The 12,559-nt window shown below is 35.7% G+C and overlaps 1 protein-coding gene across 1 annotated transcript; it reads right to left on the minus strand.

The window, feature by feature from the left end:
• Positions 1-4,133: 4,133 nt before the first annotated feature.
• Positions 4,134-12,217, minus strand: LOC106690978 (uncharacterized). The gene is made up of 8 exons (XM_014436603.2): positions 12,028-12,217; positions 10,821-11,115; positions 8,519-8,805; positions 6,844-6,945; positions 6,611-6,748; positions 5,710-5,793; positions 5,473-5,629; positions 4,134-4,667 (listed from the first exon to the last, which is right to left on the minus strand). The coding sequence occupies exons 1-8, from the start codon at positions 12,215-12,217 to the stop codon at positions 4,574-4,576; spliced, it is 1,347 nt and encodes a 448-aa protein (XP_014292089.2). The 3' UTR covers positions 4,134-4,573.
• Between the last annotated feature and the right edge of the window lie 342 nt (positions 12,218-12,559).

Raw genomic sequence — 12,559 nt, forward strand, 5'->3', positions numbered from 1 at the left:
ATCTGATCACCGGCCGGTTATATAGGAGATCCAAGGGAGAAGCCCTGAACCGGCGACGGAGAGATTTAATAACTGTGAAGCCGACTGGGGTAGGTTCAAGAGAGAGATATGCCATAGGCTGCAAGAAATCTCGACTTTACATACCAACGAAGATGTTGACACACACATCAACCACTTCACACAAGCAGTCGTAGAGTCAGCGAAGCTAGCCATCTCTACGTTTTGCCCGAAGCCACCTCACCTACAGAAGCCTCCACCCCACATCATGGCCCTTATAGAGAGTAGGCGGACACTAAAAAATCGCTATTACCGTTTCAATAACCCGAACATCAAGGTAGCCCTTAATGCGATCACCACTCAAATAAGAAACCTAATGTGTCAATGGAAAACGGCAAATTGGCATGATCGCTTAAGAGCCACGCACGGCGACTACCGTAAGTTCTGGAAGCTAACTAAAGCGGCCATGAAAAAGTCACCAGCGGTCCGCCTACACGATCGAGATCGCCTTCTCACTCATGCCGAGCAAGCTATGGTACTGGCAGAGCACTATCGGCATGATATAGAACAACGAACAGGAGATCCGATGTCAGTACCAACCATACCTAAAGAAGACAATTTCATGTTTGTCTCTCCTAAAACATTGAAGGCAATACTTCGACGAACGCAGGGCAATAGGGCCATGATGGGGTGCAGATCGTCTTGCTCAAGCAACTGCCAAGGAAGGGGATCGCTCATCTCACGAACCTGTACAATTCGTGCTTGAGGTTGAGATACTTCCCCGATAAATGGAAACATGCCATCTTGTTTCCACTCCTCAAGCCAAATAAGTTTGGAACGGAGGTGGATCACTACAGGCCCATCAGTTTGTTGCCTCATCTCGGCAAGGTTTACGAAAAGATCATTCTTAATTACCTTCGGGAATTCTGCGATGAACACTCCGTAATTCCTTTTGAACAGACCGGCTTCCAAGCTCGCCTCAGCACAGAGGATCACCTAATGAAACTCCAGACTGAGGTAAATACCACCTTCAACTGAAATAAGGCAACGGCCATGATATCCATCGACTGCACAAAGGCATTCGACTCCGTGTCCGTGGCATTCTATGTCGTAAGCTCGTGGACCTAGAGTGCCCGGAACAGCTCTACAGTGTGATCGCCTCATTTCTAAACAGCAGGACCGTCGCGGTGCGGGTTCGTGAAGAACATTCAACATCTATCCCACTGACCTGCGGAGTGCCTCAATGATTCCTTTCGCCAGTCTTGTTTTCAATTTATACTGCTGATGTGGTTGACAATGATAAAGGATGAGGTTACCATCCTGTTAGATATAGCGGTTGTTACCCGTTCGTCTCATCCTATCTAATCATCTTTCATGTCAACTACATTATCTTTACTTACTGAACACGTATTGTCGAGGCTTTCTGGACAAGCAGAATGATCAAGGAAATCTCACCACGACAATGCTATCCTTGCCCAACTTAGTTTCGTATCCTTTTGCACTTTACTATCATCAACTCAGTATGGTTTCCTTTTGCATTTTACCATGCATATTACGATCTTTAAAAGGATTAGAATATGTCCAATACAACATAAAATAATTTTTTTTTTTGTGAGAGTTTTTTGTAGTCGCACCTACCAAAGCTAAGCATTGCGATATACCTATACTCGAGCCTCCACTATTTGGGGTTTAATCTAAGAATATATTTGGCAAAGCTTAGTTAATATAACTACTGCGCAATAATTTAAGCTGTATGAATTTTTTGAATGTGATTTGTTGATACAATTTTGTCTGTTGCAATGTGTTTAAAAACAGTTGTATTTCAAAACTACATTTAAAGGAGGACAGATACTATAAATAAATTAAAAAGACAAATGAGTGATACAAACTCATTCAAGAGTTAAATATGACAACTGATAAATTATTTTGAATTGTAGAACTATTATCAAAAGAAAATTTATTAGAAAATTACATAAAAAAAAAGTTTTATGTGACACCAAAAATATCATTTGATGCAAGAACTGTAAAAGAGTTTCAATTAAAAATTTATTTTTGTTGGAATAATAATAAATATTTCATTCAAATATTTTCTTTATGAAACCTGAATATATAAACTTTTTTCCCTTTTGTTTTTTTTAAAAAGTAAGTTTTAATAAATACTCACAGCTTCCCCTCGGGCATTTGTGAGGCCCGTAAGCCAATTAGGGGGTAAGGGCACACACAAAAATAGGCGTGGGAGTGACGAACCAATAGTTTGTTGTGACTAAAAATAATGTTTTTGAATTAAATTAAATTTTAGATAAAAAATAGCACTTTTACGTATTCCTGACAGACTGGATCATTATTAAATAAAATTTAATTGTTTCTAAAAGATTTTTGCAAGTACAGCTATAATAAAAATGATAATGGGCAGGACAACCCTTGAGTGGGTCTGAGCAGCCCCGGTCCGGTATTGCAGCAGTCCTTACAGTGGAGGCTTATTGAGTCCGCCCAGCCACATTGTCCCCTGTAGGTCTTCTGTCGGAATCCTAGAGTCGTCTATCTTACCTGGAGTATCTATTGGATCTATCTGACCTGGAGTATCTATCGGATCTCTCTGACCTGGAGTATCTATCGGATCTGAGGATCATCTATCGGATCTCTCTGACCTGGAGTATCTATCGGATCTATCTGACCTTGAGTATGTATCAGATCTCTCTGACCTGGAGTATCTATCGGATCTCTCTGACCTGGAGTATCTATCGGATCTCTCTGACCTGGAGTATCTATCGGATCTATCTTACCTGGAGTATCTATCGGATCTCTCTGACCTGGAGTATCTATCGGATCTATCTTACCTGGAGTATCTATCGGATCTATCTGACCTTGAGTATATATCGGATCTATCTGACCTGCCCAGCGTAGCTGTCCCCATTTTAATGAATCTCACTACATCTTTCCAAAGAGCTCATACATACTCATTCAGTTCTTGGTTCTTTTTCGGCAACGTCCTCCCTTTTACTGGTCCGATAGATGAGGTATCCTCTAAAACGGTGGTTGAAGACGAAGTGTCTCTAGATAAATGCGTTGATTTTTTTCTTTTATTTGGTTTCTAGTCCATGGCAAATAATATAATATCGATATGTAGAGCAATTGTTACTGTCATTACTGCGATTACTGTGAGCTATTATGAGAGCCTAAGCATCATATTTATGATTGAGTTCTATCTTCTACTACTGATACATTATACATTATATAAGCTCTGTATTAGGCAATAAATATGTTTACGTCAATAGTTTAATTTACAAATGAAACCTCAAGATTACCACCAAACTTTAAAATAAGTTTAACCTCTTCCTAACTATTAAGTTTGAATTGTTCCATTTTACAACTTAATCGTACTTTGATTAGGTTAAACCTTAAACAATTAACAAATGTTAAATTAGAAATTATATTATTAATTATATCGAAATAAAAATCAAAGTCATTAAAACTATGTTTTAACTGAAAAAAAGTTTACATTAATGATATGGGTACAAAACTTATCTTACTACTTAATGCGACATAGTATTTCGTTACAAAATTAGATGATTGTGAAAAGAAATGATGTATTTAGCTAAGTTTATGGAAAGAAGTCCACAAAGCTGTTGCTGATATTAAACATCTAAGAAACGAGATTCAGCGACGTCCATTCATGGATTGAGCTTGTTTAGATATTAAATTGACCTTCTCTGTTTTCTTTTAATTATATTTGTATTGGCTAAGGACAGATCTGAAGTAAACAAATTAAGATATGACCATTTGTTCTTATAACGCATTTAAGAAACAAAAAAATAAATGAACAAATATGAAGATATTTATACAAAAATTACTTCATTTAATTCAGTTACCTAACACTATTTATTCAATCTATTAAATGGAATTGTCATTTCGCGGCGCCATTTTGTTTATTTTTAGATTGATAATTCTGCACGTTGCAATTCTGCTAAATATCAAGCACAAATTTAATTTATATTTCAACTGAAGATAATTTATAAATTTTGTTTTATTTTAAATCCCATATAGATTAATCAAATTGAACGATATTTTACATTAGATTACGTATTTACATCAATAGGAATGGTTAATACACTTCCCTTCTTCCAAAAAAAAATAAATAAATAAAATAAGATTTTAATAAGTAATATAAATAGTAATTGCTTACTTAGTGATTCACTTTGGCTTTTTGTTTACCGATTTTTGGCATTATTAAAGCATTAGTTAAACCTAAATTAGACATTGTATTTATTATTTTTATAGATTTTAAGCTGTTTGTTATGCCAACTGCCAAGTTAACCATCGGTATTTTGAATTGATCAATTCAAATATCGACAACTTAAATTAATAATAATACATTTTAAAAAATATATGGTTACTACATACATATATACAATGATTCATACGTTAAGAAATACGAATATATACAATTATAAACAGGAGGATAAGATATAAACATAGCATATTACAGCCGTAAAATTATTAATCTAAAAGATCTACTAAGTTCCATTTAAAGAATATCAAGTTCTCGATTTTAGAGTTGATTAGAAATAATGCGGGATCAAATCCTCATGTCTTCTTCACTCTGGTTCAAGTCTTCATTGCTCACTGTGTTCTCTGCTTTCTTGGGCTCCACGTACAGGCAGTAACTCACACTGAAACAGGCAAAGAGCATAGATCATGGATTAACTACATAAAATCAATCACATTATATAAATGTCTAAAAGCAGAATATAGATTTTAGTAAGACGTTATATTTTTGTATTTCCGTTATACTTTTCCTAAAGAAAAATATTAAAATTTTACATGAAATATTTATGAAAGTACTTTTCTGAAGACATTTGAAATTCGATTTAGTCAATCTGTCAGCTGATTTGCTCATTTGGAATATTATAACGGAAAAGTTTAACCACCCTGAATAATATAAAAATGTCTATAAACAACTCATATAACTTAAATAAACACCAATTTAATTTTTTTTTTTTTTTGTAGGTTAAAATAAAGACAAGCACCAAGATAAGACCTGAGATTCATGAGCCTATCTTTATGGTGGTTCAGATAATAAGGACGAACCTGAATAGTTTACGATGGCTGGAGCATGTGGAGTGGATGGTCCCAACTGGTTTCTAGAAAATCAGGGGACGGAAGAAAGCTCCTTCATTTCAAATCATTGGGCGACCTAGAAGGCGGTGGATAGGACCGGACCAAGGCGGATGTAGAGCCAATGTAAATAATTGGTTTTATCAGGGAACAAATGTTATCAAGGTTCAGTTTTCCTGATAAATCTATTGCAAGTCATTAAGGAATTGAAATGACTTTCCGTCCATATATATTTGCTCCCTTTAAAGTTATTAATAAATCTTTTCTTTTACACAAACCTTTAGTAAATAAAACTGTTCCTTTGAATTACGAGTATGTTGAATAGAAAAATAATCTACGTAATAAGTACTTATGCTTTACCTGAAAAGGGCAGTGAGGAAGAGAAAGCAACCGGAAGACACAAAATAGAAGGCACCAACCCATGTATCTAAGTTCCGGGAGGCCACTTCCTGGTAGATCTTGCTTATCCCGATGGGGAGGCAAGCAGTTAGGATGGCGTTTATCCCGAGGTAGGTTCCTGTAAGCAGCTTTGTTATAATCTTTGAAATATCATCTACAGGATAATAATAACCATGAAGGATTTAGCTTTGTTCTCACCGAGTTCGTCTTTGGCGATGATAGTGTTGATAACGGTAGTGGGCAGCGGGAGGGATGCCAACTTCAAGAAGTAGGCCAGGCCACCTAAGATTAAAAAATATAATTTATCCTTCGAACATAATGTTTAAAATATTAGGCTTACCTTATTTATAACACTAAATAAGATGGAACGTGAAAAAGGTATTTAACAAGGAGAACAGGTTATGTTACTCCCGATGAAGTTGGCAGGCCATGGTGGTGGTCCATCTCCCACATATTATCAGCTCAAATTTATATTTACAAGTAAATTCAAATTTATTATTTGCATTAATCCTTTAATTCCTAACTTATCATTTATAAAGTGTATCAATTTTTGTCACAACTTAAATTATCTGTGCTAACAGTTTCAACTCCTAGTGCTGGCAGCTCAGGTCAGTTGGTACAGCAATATACGATAGCTACAGTTAGTATATTGCTACATAATATAGCATATACCTATAGTACTATAGTACTATAGCTACAGTTGGTACAACAACATAGCTATATACTGCTGGCAGCTCACCGTCAGTAATACAGTACAACATAGTTACTTTTAAAGTTTTGATCAATTATGTATAATACTGTACTTGGAATATATAAACGTAAGATTGAGCATGCGCAGCCACCCTAGTTCTTTAGAATGGATATTATTGTGTTTGCTCAATACTAACATAGACATAGTATAACATACATAACATTTGGATAACATAGATACAGGACAACATACATAACATGTGGATAACATAGATACAGGACAACATACATAACATGTGGATAACATAGATACAAGACAACATACATAACATGTGGATAACATAGATACAGTACAACATACATAACATGTGGATAACATAGAAACAGGATAAGTTGAATAAGTACTGACATAAATAGAGGAAGACCTCGCCGTCGACGAAGGCATACAAGAAGGTGGCTGCGCTGTTGATGAGGCACACTGTGATCCCAACGCTCAGGTCCTTACAATGGAACACCTTCCGGAGGATTGTTGGGCCAACAATTGAACCTATTTCAGTCGACAGAATCAATTAGAAGAACTCAACAATATATACGATATATTTTTAAAAAATCTTAAAAACAATAGTTACTATTAATAATTACCGACTATGGCGATAAAGAAGCTGTAGAAACCGAAGACCAGGCCCTGGTACATCGTGTACCTGAACTTGATCTGCATAAAAGATCCTCCGTATATCCCCTCACCTGTGAGAATAGAACAGAAATTTAAAGGCAGAGAAATAACCTCCAGGCGTTATTAAAATTAAATAGTCATTAGATTATTATTTTTTACTTATTGAGGATTATGAAATAACATTCATCATAATAGATTTTCTTAACCATAATTACTGTATCGGTATATTAAAATCCAATGATATGATGGTACTTATCATATAACAAGGTATTGTATAAGGTATCATCAGGTATTACGTAAGGTAGTGGAAAAGATGCCACTGGGGGTACCATTAGGTATTACCTATGGTATCATCTGGCACCGCGTAAGGCATTGGATAAGACATCACTGGAGATACCATTAGGTATTGTATCTGATATCATCTGGCATCTTGTAAGGTATTGAATAAGATATCATTGGTGGATCATGGACCTTCCAACGTCCTTAAACTGTTCTAGACCTGTCCAAATACTTGAAAAATAATACGGAACCAATTGAATATAAAGCCCACTTTTCTCGTCTAATTCATAACATGCCCAAATCCTTTATAATCTATACAGACGGATCAAAATCAGACCAATCAGCAGCATCATCCTTTATAACAAATGACTCAACGTTCAAAATTAAACGCCACAAACTATGCAACATATTCACTGCCGAACTAAATGCAATAGCAGCAGCACTTCACTTCTGTTTATCCTTGAACCACACCAACATTACGATAATTACAGATTCACTAAGTTCGATAAAAGCTTTAGATTCTATGTATCCAGAGCATCCGATCCAAAGATCAATGGCAATCTATGTGGAACGAAAGCCCAATGAGCAAATTAAAAATTATTAAAAAGGATGTCAAGCCCTGGGGTACCTCCAGTCGCAAATGCCGTAGAGAGGAAGAAGGCTGAGAATAGGTCACACGAGGCTCACCCACTCCTATCTTATATCAAAAGAAACACCCCCAAACTGCCAGTATTGCAATAACAATTTAACAATAAGCCATGTTTTCCAACGATGCCCATATTTTACACCACACCTCAATAGCTTGGGACTAAGCCAAGATATCTCAAAAACCATTGGAGACGATGATAAGGCAATAGAATTGGTGTTCCAGTTTTTAAAATCACAAAATTTACTGACAAAAATATATCTTGATCGGAAGAAGAAAAAAAAAATTAAAAAAAAAAATGAAATTTAACGAATATTAGCAAAATTAAATAAAATATAAATGGCGTTGATGACCAATGAAGTTTGGCGCCACTAAACAACCAAACAAACAAACAAGATATCATTGGGGACACAATTATTGTATCTGGTATCATCTGGCATCTTGTAAGGTATTGAATAAGATATCACTGGGGACACAATTATTGTATTCCATAAGGTATCATTTTGTGCTAATTCAAGGTATAAATTGAAATAGATGCCGCTTGCCGCTAATTGAATCCTTTCTTCGCCTCAGAATGAAACGAGAGACACAATAGATCAGCAACTTATAGAAAATTGTTTAATTATTACACATGCTATCTTTGGCATTTTTTTTCTTATTTCTACGAGCAAATAACATTGTATATAACATAAATAACATCGTTGGGTAGTGATAATTACAGGCAAAGATAATGGGAGCAGTTGCCGCGGCGACGAGCATGAGCCAAAGTACTGCAACGTTCTCTCTCGATCTGAAGACCTTCTTCACTACTTCCACTGCATCCTTAAAGCTCTTACGGTCGTATTCCTTATTCTTGACTACAAACATACTGAGGAGGAAGGATATCACTTGGAGGGAGGTGCAGAAGGTAAATAGCCAGAGGTATCCGAATGTAGTCACTAACAATGTTGTTGCCAAACCCCCGACCAAAACCACCATCAGGGTCGAAATCATGAAAAGTTGCATTCTAAAACAGAAAAATATGTCCAATGTTTAAAAAAATAAATAGTTTTATTAGTGTCTATGTTTGCCGAAGCTCAGTGAGGAAAGGGTGGGTTCGTAAGAAAAGTAATAAAATCAAATGTTAAAAAAAAAAATCTCCACAAATAAGTAATAACTAAATTGCTCTTTGGTGCCGCGTTATTTTATAATAAAAATAAGGATAAGCTATTGATAAACAATATGGTCTGTGTACTGTGGCCATTGGCCAATGTCTTTTCATCTAGGTAAAGAGCGAACATGAACTTAGGGGACATTTCTACCCACCAACAGAATTAATGCAACATTAATTTTAAAAAAAATATTTGTAAACAAAAACAAAATGAAACATTATAAGGGGAAAAGACAACCTGAGCTATAAGAAAAATGTATTTTATGCAACATAGAAAAGAAGGAAACTTTCTTTTTAATATAAGACCACAAAAAAAAAAAGTAAAACTGATTCTTAATGGGTATCATTAATTCAGAGTTTATAGAAAAGGAACAATGAAAAACTGATTCTGAGTGGCTAAATAGAGGTTTTTCTTAGTTACGAAGACAAAAACTCTTCAACAAAAAAATTAATGAATAAAAATAAAACCTAATGGATTCAATCTTAACTTTAATACATGACGGTATAGTTACTAATAGTACACAAAATGAAATAGTCAGTTGAGACCATCTGTTTTTATACGCACTGTACGTTGGTAATCAGTCTTAAACCCGAAGTTATCTTCCATCTCCTTTCATCGTTTGTACCTTTATTTGTTCAGTTTTATTATTTCTTAAATCTTTGGCTTTACAACGGTATATAATACGCACATATTATTAGTCTTATTTCTGGAAATTTATATTCAATTTTGAAAAATATTTTCCTTTTATCTTTAACAAATTCGCAATGCAATAGTGAAGGATCGGGGAGTCTCGGTTTTCCCCTTATAATGAGATATTTATATTTTTCTCCATAGTTTATTCATAACGTTCTCAAATTTATCTATTGTTAATTATGAGTAACATTGAGAACTATTTTATTTTAATAAATAAACAAAATTAAAGGTACTTTGGACCAGGATTTTTAGAGGATAAAATTAGTTGTTTAAGTCCTATTTTATATTATAAAATCTTAATCTAATATTATATGTTATGAAATCCTATTATATTTCATAAAGTCCTATTATATACTATTTCAATGAGGATAAAGGTCTAGCTGGTATTAAAGGCCATTTAATTATTTATTTACATGCTGATTAAACTGATTAGAGTCCTTTTAGTGGCATTTTTCGGTCGGTCGGTCAGGGAAAAAGTTACTTCCCAGGCATATAGTTTCTACCACTTCCAAGGCATATGGTTACTACCACTTCCAAGGCATGTAGTTACTACCACTTCCAAGGCATATAGTTACTACCACTTCCAAGGCATATAGTTACTACCACTTCCAAGGCATATAGTTACTACCACTTCCCAGGCATATAGGCATATAGTTACTACCACTTCCAAGGCATATAGTTACTACCACTTCCAAGGCATATAGTTACTACCATTTCCAAGGCATATAGTTACTACCACTTCCAAGGCATATAGTTACTACGACTTCCAAGGCATGTAGTTACTACCACTTCCAAGGCATAAACCCGCCTTAAATATGTTATCACAGTTTCGTACGACTTTTCGTTTTTGAGCTAGGCTAGACCACAGACCAAAGAAGCTTGTGTGTGAGAATCAAGGAACATCAAAAAGTCGAATACTAAATTTTGCACGATCACTTACTATATATCCCATATATTGGTAAGTGAAAATAAAAACTGAAAACGTTTTTTTGAAAATTAGTCAAATAGTTTTTAAATATAATCATTATTAATTTTCTTATATCACTGATTTTTACAAAGGTAAGGCATAAAAAGATAAAGCGGAACTTAAACTATGGTATTTTGTTTGTTCTCTGTATTGGTCAATGTATCAGTACATTGATGGCGATTCTGATATTATCGATTCTGACAACATTACCTCATTGGCAACTCCTCCTGAGACGATTCGGCCATGATGATGCAAGTTTCTCCCATCTGCATGATACTTTCACCAAAGCCACCCGCGGCAATAGCCTGTATGAGGACGAGGATCCAAGGGGAAGAGTTCCAGAAGTAGGCAGAAGCAAAGGAGGCCCCGACGCTCATTAACTCTCCAGTGACGCCGATGTACATCAATAGCTTGCTCCTCCCCGTGAGATCGCGCAGGAACCCGAACAAGGAACCACACACTACCCCGACCACAGCTTGCACAGCTGCCTTCGTTGCTAATATTCCTGCAATAGTTTACAATTTATTAAACAGCACAGGGAATGCATTTAATAAAATCTATCGAATACCCTAAACATAAAGTGAAATTTACCCTTAATTTGATGACTTGGAAGCAATATATGCATTTATACCCCAATATACAATATAGCAATATACCCCAGTCTTTAACAGGCACCTGGCATACTTTTAAGATTGTCGTCTCTTGTTTATTTTCTGAACTTTTGTGAGCTGAAGTGGTTTCACTCGATTTCGATTCGTCTAATTGGGCCTTCATGTCGTCATACAACTGTAAGCAAACTGTAATAATTTTCGATTTTCGTTTTAATTTTTCCTCGTCTGTGGACGTAAGACTTGACACTCTGTAATATTAAATGCTGTAATATTGTATCAGTACGCTCCAACTGTCCTGACTCGGTATAACCTGATGTACCTGATGTAGTTTGTTCCAGCAAACTGATAAATCTAAGTCATGATCTGTGAGGAGGGACCCTGCCGATTCCGGTATTTCCCCTTCTCGTCCCACAGTTAAGAATGTTTGGAGTCTCTTTCGCATAGTATCAACTTTCTTCAGATCCGAAATTCCCCTTATAGTGAGTTCGTACTCCACTTCATCTTTCTTTAATTGGTATACATCCATTTTCATTTCTTTGGTTCGTCTATAACTAAACCTGCTTCAAAAAAAATTTTGACAGAATAAAAAAAATATGACTGTACAAAAATAAAAAAAATAAAAATGCCCCACGTTGGGCGCCTGTGTTTTTATCTTAATATCGCAATCATAACAAACGCCATAGTATCTTGTTCGATAGTAAAGAGTATTTTTTTCTAGATTATGTTTACACTTGAAGATAGTACGATATAAATGATAATCATGATATAGGAAAACATTGACCGGCCAGCTGACGTATTTTACTAACCGACGATGTTGTCGATGATGCCGCGGTCCCCGCAGATGAACTTGTTGATGTCCTCCGGCGGCCCGCCAGGACAGCAGGACTTCTGGACCAACATGTTGTAGGTGACCCCGGAGGACATGATGGAGGCCGCCGTGCTGATGATCACCGGGACCACCACGGATAGCCCCTTCAACACGCTGATCATCCCCATGTCGTCTGTTCGGAACAGTCTGTATTGGGCCTGAGCAGTCAGTTATGTACTGTCTTATCTTATCGCTGATTTTCATATGCGATTTCGTGCTCACATTCAAAGAAGATGAATGAGTCATTGTTGACTGAATTGCTTCTATTTTCTTAGTTTACTTCTTTTCTCGGCTTCGGAGCTTTCAGGAAAAAATAGTTTTTATATCTAATTTAAGATGTTTCGCCATTCTTGTTCATCGTTAAAGAATTTTTAAACAATTTTAGCTATCATTATCTCATCATGGATACAGGATTAGAACGCCCAACTATAAGCCAGTTTTCTACTTACATTGTTCTTCTATAAAAGAAT

This window comes from Halyomorpha halys, unplaced genomic scaffold, assembly GCF_000696795.3.
Source record: "Halyomorpha halys isolate HHAL.00 unplaced genomic scaffold, Hhal_1.1 Scaffold2003.1, whole genome shotgun sequence".
Lineage (NCBI taxonomy): Eukaryota > Metazoa > Arthropoda > Insecta > Hemiptera > Pentatomidae > Halyomorpha > Halyomorpha halys.